The 15186-nt window shown below is 38.7% G+C and overlaps 1 protein-coding gene across 2 annotated transcripts in view; it reads left to right on the top strand.

Moving 5' to 3' along the window:
• porb (P450 (cytochrome) oxidoreductase b) overlaps positions 1-15186 on the top strand; it is a 69746-nt gene that overhangs the window by 51996 nt on the left and 2564 nt on the right. For both annotated transcript variants that reach the window (XM_061919143.1, XM_061919144.1), the window contains 4 exons: positions 2426-2575; positions 4660-4927; positions 7104-7249; positions 13247-13332. In XM_061919143.1, coding sequence (XP_061775127.1) covers positions 2426-2575; positions 4660-4927; positions 7104-7249; positions 13247-13332 — 650 coding nt within the window. The remainder of the gene's footprint in view (positions 1-2425; positions 2576-4659; positions 4928-7103; positions 7250-13246; positions 13333-15186) is intronic.

The raw sequence follows: 15186 nt of genomic DNA, 5'->3' as shown, positions 1-15186 counted from the left end.
TCCACAAAATGTCTTAGACAAAGTGGATGCAGAGTGTTCCAAGAAAAATTATCATCCTCCTGTTTATTGATTGATTGATTGAGAAGTTTATTGACATCTTAAAGAATTGAATCCATGTAATACTTTAAAAAGGCAAATGGATGGCACAAAAAGCCAAAAGGCTTGTTTCCGTTGTGGTCCATTAAATAAATATTCATCACATTTGATACATTCAATAATAATAAATATATAACCTGTGACATGTATATAAAAAAATGAAGTTAAGAAAATTGATCAATTATGTACATATACACAGTATACATGTCAGGTGATTTGAAAAACAATATATACAAAAAATGGGGGTTGGGGGAAATACACACTATGTACATGACTATACACATGTTGACTCCAAGAGTGTGCAAAACAGAATGAGAAAATATATATACACTATAAGCACATATAAACCTGATTGATGCTTCGAAGAGTTGCTGAGGATCAATTTTGGTTCAGATCAGGAGGAAAGCTGAGCCATGATTTTATGGCGGTTTTAAAATGTAGTAGGGAAGTTCGAATTTTAAGGTATTCATAGAAGTTTGTAGGAAACCACATATCTTTGAGCAAGTTTTTTCTGTAATGAGCATCAACTAAAGAAAACTACGCTCAAGTCTCACACACAACCACTTGAATGACATCCTGAAATTGTCTACCAGATGTGGCACCTGATATTGATGCACTTGTGAAAGCTAAGAGATGCCACGTTTCAAGAGTAAAATAAATAAAATGGTAACCCCACTTAAAATGTTGCATGAAACATTGCATCTTGATATATTCTGTGAATAGGATTGGCTTGCGTGGAAATTTAAAGAAGGTGATCAGTGTGTGATTTACTCAATCCTCTTGAATAGTTTCTATGTCAGTTTTTATGGTTTGTTGAGTTAGCACAATATATGACAAAGGAGGTATTTGATACCGAGAAGAGTTTTTATTATTTTGTTCAATGTAAGATAAATAAATGGTAAATGGTTGTATAGCGCTTTTCTACCCCTTTTTAAGGAGCCCAAAGCGCTTAGACAGTATTTCCACATCCACCCATTAACACTCACATTCACACACTGATGGCGGGAGCTGCCATGCAAGGCGCTAACAGGGACCCATCAGGAGCAAGGGTGAAGTGTGTTGCTCAAGGACACAACGGAATACACTGAGACAAAGTCTAAGTTCATTGTGTTCTTTGTTGTATATTTGCAACTTCACCAATTTTTTTTCTGCAAAATTTTCCACTCACTTGAAGAGTTTTGTCAAGAGGATTATTTGTGATATGTACGTACATTTTTCAAAATGTGCTTGTTCTATGTTGGGCCAAAGTAAAAGAAAACAATCTTCAGTTATCGTAGTTGTATTTTTAAAATTTTATGCCATGACTTTACCAGTGGGAATAGATTTTTAAAATAACATTTAAGTGGTGAAAGTAAAAATAATATATATTGGCATTTGACCTTTTTTTACACTTTTTATGAATAGGGGCCTTTTGGATCCCCCAGACCTTTCAGTCGGATTTTTGTGTCATTGTTCAAACAATAATAATGAATGGAAAGCAATGGTGTTATGAAATATTACCTATACAACTACTTCACATCAAATATTCCATTTAGAAAAAATTTTGGGGGGAAAAGTTTTCTTTGAATAAAAAAGGCATAAAACATAAAAAAAGAAATTTAAGAACGTAATGGCAACAATCTGAAGTATTTAAGTATTGAAAGTAAAAAAAAATATTAATGTATAACTTATATCTTAACACTTTAATGACTTAGACCCCTTTTGGGTCACTGGACCTTTTAACGTTCACCAAAATTACAGTTTATATTAAATTGGTTTTGATATTCAAAAATATCTAAATTAGGGCAGCCTGTTTGATGAAGTGCGCCTGCGATGAGGTGGCGACTTGTCCAGGGTGTACCCCGCCTTCCGCCCGATTGTAGCTGAGATAGGCGCCAGCACCCCCCGCGACCCCAAAAAGGGAATAAGCGGTAGAAAATGGATGGATGGATGGATGTTTGATGAAGTGCGCCGTAGCGGTAGTCGTACGTTAAACTGACACAAAAGCTTATTAACGTGCGGGACTTTCGGGACTAGGAGGAAATATTGTGTTAAAACTTTTGTGTGGTGTTGCTTCCTTATTTGTGATTATTCATCTACCCATGCGTACTAGCGGCATTTGAACTGAATGTGACAGTGTCTCATAATATCGAGAGTCAGCTGGATTAAAGAAATACCAGTAGGAGTATCATTAGACCAGAATCTTAACGGTCTTTCTGGACCGACCTAATTAGGAACCCAATGCATATCTCAAAATACCTTTAAGTTGGAGTAGTGGTAAGTCAAGGTACCACTGCAGTGTGTGTGTGTGTGTTATGAGATTGTCTTATTCCTGCTCTTTTCTTTTCAGGCGCTTTACCAGAGTTGGGTGCTGGAGCCCTGTAGAAACATCCTTGCCATTCTGGAGGACATGCCATCTTTGAGGCCGCCCATCGACCACCTGTGCGAGTTGCTGCCTCGTCTCCAAGCCCGTTATTACTCCATAGCCTCTTCCTCCAAAGTAAAGCCCACAGTACACACTGATTTTGTCCTGATTTTCCCCCTTCCGACCAGAGATTGTCTTATAATTTATAAGATCGTCTGTGGTGTGATGTGTTTTGGGAGTGAATTTGTCCTGATAATCGCAGGTCGGGCAGACAATAGTAAAGGTTAACCCTGATCAATATTCATGACCAAAACTCTTAATGTCTGTGGGGGGCGCCTCCTGAGTCATCACAGTAGAAATAATGACGTGATACAGAAAGTAACCAATCAAGAAACGAGCTGACTGAGCGAGGACCAAGGAAGTTAGTGTAAACAATCTAGACCTGGGCGACATGACGATTTTATCCATAAATTCAATTCTTTGTTGCTGACTTTTTTTAAATTATTATTTAAAATGTATGTCTTTTGTCCTCTTCCTGCGGCATAATTTTTGGCGCCATGAGCTTCTGTTGATTGATTGATTGATTTAAACTTTTATTAGTAGATTGTACAGTTCAGTACATATTCCGTACAATTGACCACTAAATGGTAACACCCGAATAAGTTTTTCAACTTGTTTAAGTCGGTGTCCACGTTAATCAATTCATGTAGCTTTCACTCTCCCTCTTATTTCCTCAGCGGAGATTTACACACCTAGTAAAACATGACTAATGCAAACGCTCGCGAGAGGACAAGAAAAGTGTTGTCAGTAGTTTGGTTTTGCGGCAACAGGCGTCTAAATGACCTCACGCTGCAAAGTTTGCTTAAAAAAGGCAGCAGAACAACAAACTTTTTCCAGCATTTGGAACCGATGCCTGCAAATGTAACTCTTTACAAGACGAATAAAACTGTAATAACAATCAAACTCCAGCTAAAAAGCGGCTTACTGTGGTGCAATTATTCACTCCAGCTATGTACGATGAGAAAAAAGCACAGTGGAGAGCAAACACTAAAGCAGTCGCTCTGCGTGGAAAAAAAAAAGGCTGTTTACTTCATTCACTTACAAAAACTATAGTCCTCTGAATGTCTTGTTTATTAATTTGCATACAATGTACAATACTAAATTTTTATTTGCATAAATATTTTATACTAGACAGAAGTCTTATGATAGTATTAATGTTGGATTGTATTTATTTACATGCAATGAACAATACTACATTTGTGTTATCTAAAGTATTTTATTCAAGACTGAAGCATTACTTTCCAGAGGAAGCTCTTTACTTAGTTATTTATACTTTTTATGGAATAATTTTCTATTTATATCTGGTCAAAAAAGAACATTATTCTAATTTGAATTTTGCTATGAGTAAGATGTAGTGTCTGCAGTGTCATTTCAAACTACTAGTGTTTGATTAAATAAAAGAACAACTTATTATGAATTATTTCTCTATTTGGTATTTATTGGTTTGTTTAAAAAGTAAAGGAAAAAATTTTAATTGAAATTTTTGTGAAAAAATTCAATATTTCATTTTTCTGCCATTTTGCCCAGTCCTAAAACAATCCATCAACATAATACATAAACTGCTGTGACACAATTAACCGCCATAGCAGTAGGACTACTCCTCTAATAGCACCATTACCTTAATTACAAATACCTCACCTCGAGCTAGCTCAGTAGATTATCCATGATTTTTTTTTTTGAGCCTTTTTTTTTTTTTTTTTGTAGCTCGGGATTTTTCTGTCACCAACAGTCCCAAGACCGCCATCATTCCCTCCTATTGTTTGTTCTCTTCCATGTCCCTTGTTTTTGTGTGTTCCAGTCATTGTCATTGTGGTTGCTAAGTATCTTCTTATTCAATATTAGATCACATTTATTCACGCGAGATTTCTCCTCACTCCAGGCACGGTGGTGGGATGCAATCATTACGAGTGTGGTGTACTGCGTTGACAAGATCATAGCACACCATACATGTAAAAGTTAGAAAATGGCTAAATGCCTGATTTTTTATCGCTTTGTCTGTAATAGATAAATTGCCTGATATTTAGAAAATCTTTGTGTGTCAGACTTAAGTTTCTCTTCAACAACCAAATTATAGTCTTTATTATCACCACATTGTTTTTGCTGTAAACACCCTCTAAAAGTTTGCACTTAGACATTAACTGTATAGCTCTCTTCCACAGGTTCACCCTAACAGCATCCACATTTGTGCCGTGGTGGTGGAATATATGACCAAGACAAACCGCGTCAACAAGGGAGTGGCCACTAATTGGCTGAAGAACAAACTGGTGACGGACAATGGCCACAAATCCACCGTTCCCATGTACATCCGCAAGTCTCAGTTCCGCCTGCCCTTCAAGGCCAGCGTCCCAGTGATCATGATAGGCCCTGGCACAGGAATCGCTCCTTTCATGGGCTTCATCCAGGAAAGGGGCTGGCTCAAACAGCAAGGTATTTATAGAGGCCCGCGTGGCTTTGTTTGTACTTTTACGACCGCTTTTTTCCACACGGTTAGAAAGGCCGGAGATAGGGGAGAACGTGGTTGGTTGTCACAGTCGGCGTATATAAGTTCACAGAATTGGGATCAGAGCTCACCTACAAAGTGTTCTCAAGACTAAGATTCCTTAATTTAAAGGGAAAAGGTAGAGCTCGGCGCAAAAAATTATAACAATTAGAGACGTCCGATAATATCGGGCTGCCGATATTATCAGCCGATAAATGCTTTATAATGTAATTGCAGAAATTATTGGTATCGGTTTGGAAATTATCGGTATCTGTATCAAAAAGTAAAATTGATTACCTTTTTAAAACGCTGCTGTACGTAGTGGTACACGGACATAGGAAGAAGTACAGAGCGCCAATAAACCTTAAAGGCACTGCCTTTGAGTACCGGTCCAATCACATAATACCTACGGCTTTTCACACACATAAGTGAATGCAAGCATACTTGGTCAACAGCCGTACAGGTTACACTGAGGGTGGCCATATAAACAACTTTAACACTATTACAAATATGCGCCACACTGTGAACCCACACCAAACAAGAATGACAAACACATTTCGGGAGAGCATCCGCACCGTAACACAACATAAACACAACAGAAAAATACCCAGAAACCCTTGCAGCACTAACTCTTCCGGGACGCTACAATATTCACCCCTGCTACCCCTAAGCCTTCACCCCCCAACCTCAAACCCCTTCTCTCCCCCAACCCCGCCCACCTCCACCTCCTCATGCTTTCTCCGGGAGAGCGTGTCTCAAATTCCGAGCTGCTGTTTTGAGGCATGTTAAAAAAAAAAATGCGCTCTGTGACTTCAATAATAAACATGGCAGTGCCATGTTGGCATTTTTTTCCATAACTTGAGTTGATTTATTTTGGAAAACCTTGTTACATTGTTTAATGCATCCAGCGAGGCATCACAACTAAATTAGGCATAATAATAATGTGTTAATTCCACGACTTTATGTATCGGTATCGGTTGATATCGGAATCGGTAATTAAGAGTTGGACAATATCGGATATCGGGAAAAAATCAATTATCGGACATCTCTAATAACAATATATATTGCGATAGACATGTAAGAGATAGCAATATAAAATGCATTTGGTAAAAGGTTTGATAAATATATTTTTTTGGTCAGAAGAAACCAGAAAGGCTGACGAATGGTTGGTTGCATGAAGAAAGCCACTCGCGGTTTGGTAAGCGAGCAAAATCAGCCAATCGCGTAACAGTATCAACAAACAAATTGAGTTGCGCCATCTTGTCTACTTTACGACTAATACTTGGAGCCCTACAACACATATGATCACAGACTATACCATATTTTCTGGACTATAGACCACGCTGGGTATATAAGCCTCACCCAATAACATTTAGAAGAAAAAAAATATGTTTTTTTATATTATGTGCACTAAATTGTAAACTGCAGATATATACATTGTGAAAGGAGTTATTTACACAGAAAGATTTTGTAAATGTTTATTTACATACCTTTTAATTGTTTCCAAATGATGTCTGTAAAACGGCTGATCAAACAAAACAGAAGTCATCTTCATGAACCTGCTAGCTGCAGAAGCTAACTCTCCGATCAGCTGAACAGACTCAATAAATCTACGGTGACGTTTTGGTGACTTTACTGAGGAATTTTTAAAACTGAAACTATACAAAGAAATCCATTGTAAATTAAAAATACTAACACAGACACTCGTAAACGTGTGGTTGCTAATGCTGACGGCGCTTGCTTTATTACATTACAATAGCACGTACAAATATGCATAAAAACACTTCTACAGACATAAGGTGGTTCAGTAAATATAAATAGATTTATTTATGCTGTAAAAACGGTACTTGTACTTCTGGCTCTAAACAGAAGGGCACTGTAGCACCGGCAGTGAGCAAACCCGTCCAAAAGATGGCGCCACAGCACAAAACATAACACTTTTTCAGTATCGTTGCTTGTTTTTGTTTCCGTAATATAACCACACCGTTTTATAAGCCGCAGTGCACAAAGAGTGGAAAAAAATGTATGGGCAAAATTAACCTCTTTGCCCTAATTGAAAAGTGTGAAAAAGATCATCAACAGCAAATATGGTGACCCATATAAATGTTTTGTCTCCGCATGCAGGAAAGGAAGTCGGCGAGACGGTGATGTTCTTCGGCTGCAGACATAAAAATGAAGATTATATCTACCAAGAGGAGATGGAGGAGGCTGAGAAGAACCAAGTCCTAACACAGTTGAATGTTGCATTCTCCCGAGACCAGGAACATAAGGTAAAGTTTGAGACCACATTCACCTCAATAAAAATTTCCAGTCGTTACTCCAAAGCCAACTCGACTTTTTAACAAGATACAGTAGCAGCCTGACTTGTGCTCAGGCTTGCATGCAAAGTTATGAGGAAAATAGTGAATCAATATTTAGTTTATATAAAAGTTAAAGTAAAGTACCAATGATTGTCACACACATACTAGATGTGGCGAAATTATTCTCTGCATTTGACCCATCACCCTTGACCACCCCCTGGGAGGTGAGGGGAGCAGTGGGCAGCAGCGGTGCCGCGCCCGGGAATCATTTATGGGGATTTAACTCCCAATTCCAACCCTTAATGCTGAGTGCCGAGCAGGGAGGTAATGGGTCCCATTTTTATAGTCTTTGGTATGACTCGGCCGGGATTTGAACACACGACCTACCGATCTCAGGGCGGACACTCTAACCACTAGGCCACTGAGTAGGTTTCACACACACAACTGAATGCAAGGCATACTTGGTCAACAGCCATACAGGTCACACTGAGGGTGGCCATATAAACAACTTTAACACTGTTTCAAATATGCCCCACACTGTGAACCCACACCAAACAAGAATGACAAACACATTTCGGGAGAGCGTCCGCACCGTAACACAACATAAACACAACTGAACAAATACCCAGAGTCCCTTGCAGCACTAACTCTTCCGGGACGCTACAATATTCACCCCCGCTACCCCTAGCCCTAAGCCTCCACCCCCCAACCTCAAACCCCTTCTCTCCCCCAACCCCGCCCACCTCAACCTCCTCATGCGCTCTCCGGGAGAGCATGTCTCAAATTCCGAGCTGCTGTTTGGAGGCATGTCAAAAAAAAAATGCGCTTTTTTATTTTAATAAAAACTTTTTTATTTATTTATTTAACAACGAAAAGAATCCCATATATATAAAAAAACTCTTTTTCAAGGGAGTCTTGGCCAAGAGGCAGAAAAGGTACACATTAAAATTACATTCACATTACACATTAAAATGACAGGATGGACATCAAGTAAAACAGTTATATATAACTGAGGCTCCTTTAAATGCTCTGTTTGGATTTAAAAAAATTTTAAGCTAAACGGCACACGGGATACTTAAAAAAAAAGCCACAGGCCAAAAGACACTCAAGCATCGATGCATTATGAAACACAGGAATGATACTGTGTCCCCTCAACGCCTCCATGTGTGTATCACTTTAAGAAATAAAACATGTGATCAGTGCAACTGCTCTGTCATTTGATTGCAGGAAATGAATTATCGACTCACAGGTAACATTTCATACTAAATAAAGAAGAGGAGAGGCGTCGGTTTTTGTCATCATCATTGGTCTAAATCACATTTGTCAAACTCAAGGCCTGCTACCTCATTTTATGTGGCCCGCGGTAGCCTGGAAATAATGTGCGGCCAAAAAGCACTCCATGTCTCGCACTAAACGTCTTTCAATTTTGACAGAATAATTGCATGTACTACATATAACTGCATGTTGTTCAAACTTGAGTATAATCTGACCATGCAAAACACATTCTGTTTACACAGGGGTGTCCAAAGTGTGGCCCGCAGCTCCACTTTTCTACGCCCGCAGAATATTTTGAGATTAAAAAAAAAAGTTAACAGAAAGAATGTAGAAAAATAGAAAAAAAATTGCGTAATGAGAAATAAGATGATAATTTTAGACCAATAACTCAGGGGTGTCCAAACATACTAAATAGTCAAAGTATGTGGGGGGGCATTTGAAAATGGTTTTATTTTGTTAAAAAATAAAAAGATAAAAACAGACTATCCATTCATTCATCTTCTTCCGCTTACCCAAAGTTGGGTCGCGGGGGCAGCAGCCTAAGCTTAGAAGGCCAGACTCTCCTCTCCCCAGCTACTTTGTCCAGCTTTTCCGAGGTGGACCCCAAGACTTTACCAGCCAGCTGGGAGACATAGTCCCTCCATAGTCTCCTGGGTCTTCCCCGTGGTCTCCTACCAGTCGGACGCGCTCTAAACGCCTCCTCAGGGAGTTGTTTGGGGGGCATTCTGACCGGATGCTCCAACCATCTCATCTGGCTCCTCTCGATAAAAAAAATTATATTTTAAGTTAGGGTCTGCTTTGTGTTATAAATGACAGTAAAAAGCCACCCTTTGCTCTGTTTATTTTTTTGCACACTCACGGCATTCTCTCGATGAGCTTCAAGAGGTAGTCACCTGAAATGGTTTTCACTTCACAGGTGTGCTTGAAGCTCATCGAGAGAATGCCAAGAGTGTGCAAAACAGTAAACCGAGCAAAGGGTGGTTATTTTGAAGAAACTAGAATATGAAACAGGGCTTCACGGTGGCAGAGGGGTTAGTGCGTCTGCCTCACAGTACGAAGGTCCTGCAGTCCTGGGTTCAAATCCAGGCTCAGGATCTTTCTGTGTGGAGTTTGCATGTTCTCCCCGTGAATGCGTGGGTTCCCTCCGGGTACTCCGGCTTCCTCCCACTTCCAAAGACATGCACCTGGGGATAGGTTGATTGGCTACACTAAATTGGCCCTAGTGTGTGAATGTGAGTGTGAATGTTGTCTGTCTATCTGTGTTGGCCCTGCGATGAGGTGGCGACTTGTCCAGGGTGTACCCCGCCTTCCGTCCGATTGTAGCTGAGATAGGCGCCAGCGCCCCCCACGACCCCAAAAAGGGAATAAGCGGTAGAAAATGGATGGATGGATAGAATATGAAACATGTTTTCAGTTATTTCACCTTTTTTGTTAAGTACTTAACTCCATATGTTCATTTATAGTTTTGATGCCTTCAGTGACAATCTAAAATGTAAATAGGCATGAAAATAAAGAAAACACATTGAATGAGAAGGTGTCTAAACTTTTTGCCTGTACTGTATATTCCAAACATTTTTTCTTAAAAGGAAATGCTTGATCCCCTGACTTATGATTTCACTTTGTATGTAAAAAAAAATAAAAAAATAATCAAATGCAGAGAGAATTTTGTAATCATCATCAGAGAGCAGCCATAACTGCGATGTGGCCCTCAATGAAAACGACTTTGACAGCACTGTTTTAATTAGAACTTAGAAGAAAAAAACAACTCTAAACAATGAGATAATGTTGGTCTTATAGCGCCAATTAAAGTTAATGTTCAAATTTTCTGTTTACTATTTGGCTCATTCACCAGAGTTGCGTTTTTCATCTTACTTTTTGCGCAGCTGTTGGTTTATCAATAACAATGACATTCAATAACTATTCGTGTTAGGTCAAATGTAGTGACTCTTTGATGATAAATGACATTTATGAAACTGCAACACAGTACCAGTGCTGTGTCGGTACAGCTAGTGAGTGTGCCACACACTCACTGAAATATCATTCACCCATCACTAGAAAATTTGCGATTTTAATTTTTTTATTTTTATTATCATCACATCATGTTTCATATATTGCAGCTTTACCACATTCTGAATTTTTTTAAAGCCTAGTCTACAACATCCATCCACTCATTTTCTTCCGCTTGTTCCTTTTGGGGTCGTGGGGGGGTGCTGGCGTCTATCTCAGCTGCATTCGGGCGGAAGGCAGCGTACACCTTGGACAAGTCGCCACCTCATCACAGGGCCAACACAACATATTTGGCCTAAATTAAGTATTTTCAAGTTTGCAAATGGCTAAATGGACAAAAAAATGCTACAGTAGTAGGGGTGTAACGGTACACAAAAATTTCGGTTCGGTACGTACCTCGGTTTAGAGGTCACTGTTCGGTTCATTTTCGGTACAGAAAAAAAACAAAAAAATATTAATTTTTTGGTTATTTATTTATCAATTTTGTAAACAATGGCTTTATCCTTTTAACATTGGGAACACTATAATAATTCTGCCCACGTTAATCAACATTAAACTGCCTCAACATGTTGCTCAGAATAAATAAAATGACAAAACTGTTCTACATATAAAAAGTGCAACATTAAACAGTTTCAAGTCAACTCATCATGCTTAATTTATTACAGCATTTGGGAAGCCAGTTGATTTTTATTATGTAAATCCTATATTTTTATCAACATGTCATAGCAGGGACCCTGCCATTCAAACTAGGCTACTACATTACTAATGATTAATGTAACTATAGCTGAAAAAATAGTACAACAGCAATAGGAGAGACTATTCATCCCTGAACACCATGGAGTTCATGTAGGCTTAATGATGCACTTACATTATTATATCACTAGCACACGCGCACACACACACACACACAATTAGCTAACACACAAACCGCAAAATGAGCTAACGTTACGCTAACAGTTAATTAGCCTTCACCTCAAGCCAGGCCTGCGAGCGAGCTGAGCTGCAGTTTGTTTCTATAAGGTCATCAAGAACGTTGACTGGGAGGTGTTTATTATAATTTGGGGAGAGTCCGCTGCTCACCTGCCAAACACCTATCTGCTCGACGCTGAAGCGCTGACTACATGCGCTCTGAATACGCACTGCTGATTGGCTGTTACCGCTATATATGTAACCAATCAGATGGTTGTGTGGGTGGGACAATGCTGGGTGCTGCGTAGGAGACAGAGGCAGAGCGGAGCAGCTTGTTTTTAAACTAGACAAACAAGTCAATGGCGTTTTAAAATCGTGTTTTTATCACCTTCGTCTTTTAGTAAAGGTTAAACCCTTTTATCTTTTAACCTTTTTGAACAAGTCGTGCATGCTTTTATTTCAAGTCGCCTGGACTACTGCAATGCACTTTTTATGCTGGCATTAGCCAAAAAGCTCTCTCCCGGTTGCAGTTAGTCCAGAACGCGGAAGCACGACTTTTAACAGGGGCCAGGAAACGCCAGCATATAACCCAAATTCTTCAGAGTTTGCACTGGCTCCCTGTTCATTTTAGAATTGATTTTAAAACATTGCTGTTTGTTTTTAAATCTTTACATGGACTGGCACCTCAATATATCTCGGACCTTATCCAAATTTACATTCCTGCGCGCGCTCTGAGGTCCGAGAGCCAGTTCCAGCTCGTGGTGCCCAAGACCAGACTTAAGACCAGGGGAGACAGGGCCTTCTCTGTGGTCGGCCCTAAGCTCTGGAACACTCTGCCGCTCCATGTTCAAACTGCTTCCACAGTGGAGTGTTTTAAGTCTCGTCTTAAGACCCACTTTTATTCTTTGGCTTTTAACACTACGTGAGTTGTGTGGTCCTCTGTGTTTTTTATACACTTTGATTTCTATTTTACTGTTTTAATTGATTTTTACCCTTTAAAATACTTTTTAATCATATTTGTTTTTATATTGTTTTTATTGGTTTTATATATTTTTTTGTTTTTGTTTTTATTCAGTCATTGGTGGAGCATAATATATATATATATATATATATATATATATATATATATATATATATATATATATATATATATACTTTTTTTTTATTTTTTTTATTTATTTATTTATTTATTTTTTTTACAATTGTTTTTAACATTGCTGTTCAGCACTTTGGAAACGTTATTGTTGTTTAAATGTGCTATATAAATAAAGTGGATTGGATTGGATTAAGACTTTAGCTTAGGCGGCTACTTCATATGTTTGTGTAGAAACTTGTTCGGTACACCACCGAACCGGAACACCCGTACTGAAACGGTTCAATACAAATACATTTACCGTTACACCCCTATACAGTAGTATTGGCCACTCGAGGAGACCAAACAAATCAGAATCCAGTATCGTGGCCACTTATAGGCCCAGCTTTACAATATTGGATTAAAAGAGTGTAAAGGTGACTAAAATGTCTTATTCTATGTTTAAAGGCTTCTCATAATGTTGAAAAAAATTTATTTAGAAGTTCAAAAACTTGTTTTGTTATGCTTTAGTTATGAAAATATTTAATTTATAATCAAAGATTCCTACTTTCATGTCTGGAACCAATTAACCGCGATGAAGGAGGGTTTACTGCAACAAATGCTGTTTGTATGCTGTTTCCTTCACTCCTAGGTCTATGTGCAACAAATGCTGTTTATTTATATGCTGTTTCCTTCACTCCTAGGTCTATGTGCAGCACCTCTTGAAGAAACATAAGGAGGACCTTTGGAAGCTCATTCATTCAGACAGCGCCCATATTTACATTTGCGGGTATGTTTTCTTTTCCCTTATGATTGATAATGTCAAGGTTTATGGATTATATCATCCTCAATTGTTTTATATTGCTATTGTCAAGTTTTGTGGCAGCATATAAACATGTAGAACAGCCATTCTCAAACTGAGGTACCATCTATCGGTACGCCAAAGTATCACTGAAGTATTTAAACACAGTAGTACTGTTCAAACTGTGTGTAATGTTACAGTGGCCAAAAATATACTTGCCTTGTTTTTAATGAATATTTAGGCCTACTAGGCTGCTGTATTTTTAATGTTGGTCATTATGGTCGCACTTGGTGAGCCAAGTGTTTTCGGAGGTGGTACTTGGTGAGAAAAAAGTTTGGGAACCATTGCTTCACAGCGGATGTGCCCTTTTGCGGCCTGTAGCTATTTTTTTAATCTGCCCGCGATACATGAAAAAAGACAAAATAAAAATATCTTGAATTAAAACATTACACCAAAAATGTACAATATGCCATTGTGGGAGAAGTTGTGTGTGAATGCTGAAATGTGCAAGCCAAATTTAAATGCTAATGTCAGCACGCTAACAGTTGGAATGTGTCAAGTACCAAGTCAAACGACTATGAAGTGTATGCATGGAAAATTAGTAACACTGTCAAAAGTTTAAAATATTTAATCGTGATTTATCGCAGTTTGTACATACAGTGGGGCAAAAAAGTATTTAGTCAGCCACCGATTGTGCAAGTTCTCCCACTTAAAATGATGACAGAGGTCTGTCATTTTCATCATAGGTATACTTCAACAGTGAGAGACAGAATGTGGAAAAAAAAAATCCAGGAATTCACATTGTAGGAATTTTAAAGAATTTATATGTAAATTATGGTGAAAATAAGTATTTGGTCAACCATTCAAAGCTTTCACTGATGGAAGGACGTTTTGGCTCAAAATCTCACGATACATGGCCCCATTCATTCTTTCCTTAACACGGATCAATCGTCCTGTCCCCTTAGCAGAAAAACAGCCCCAAAGCATGATGTTTCCACCCCCATGCTTCACAGTAGGTGTGGTGTTCTCGGAATGCAACTCAGTATTCTTCTTCCTCCAAATACGACGAGTTGAGTTTATACCAAAATGGATACAAGGATGATACAGCAGAGGATTGGGAGAATGTCATGTGGTCAGATGAAACCAAAATAGAACTTTTTGGTATAAACTCAACTCGTCGTGTTTGGAGGAAAAAGAATACTGAGTTGCATCCCAAGAACACCACACCTACTGTGAAGCATGGGGGTGGAAACATCATGCTTTGGGGCTGTTTTTCCGCTAAGGGGACAGGACGACTGATCCGTGTTAAGGAAAGAATGAATGGGGCCATGTATCGTGAGATTTTGAGCCAAAACCTCCTTCCATCAGTGGGAGCTTTGAATGGTTGACCAAATACTTATTTTCCACCAAATTTTACAAATAAATTCTTTAAAATTCCTACAATGTGAATTCCCGGATTATTTTTTCATATTCTGTCTCTCACAGTTGAAGTGTACCTATGATGAAAATTACAGACCTCTCTCATCATTTTAAGTGGGAGAACTTGCAGAATCGGTGGTTGACTAAATGCTTTTTTGCCCCACTGTAGTTATCTCAAAATTAATTGCAATATCGCAGATGGATACAATTTTTTTATCATCGATAAGTGGACCCTAGACCGATCATTTTCAAGTTTTAAAACCATGACTGGACAGTTAGTTTGCTTCCATCAAACCTTTTTCAGCCAGAGCTTCTGAAATGCTGAAGGAAGACGTCCTGGTTCCTCCTCGCATAACCAACTTTTTGCAGTCATTGCAAATTGCCAGTTTTTTATCCGTCAGACACACTTAAAAATAATCCCAA

Source organism: Nerophis ophidion, linkage group LG13 (genome assembly GCF_033978795.1).
Source record: "Nerophis ophidion isolate RoL-2023_Sa linkage group LG13, RoL_Noph_v1.0, whole genome shotgun sequence".
NCBI classification, from domain to species: domain Eukaryota; kingdom Metazoa; phylum Chordata; class Actinopteri; order Syngnathiformes; family Syngnathidae; genus Nerophis; species Nerophis ophidion.
Note: the sequence above shows the minus strand (reverse complement) of the source record. Positions and strands in the feature narration are given on the sequence as shown.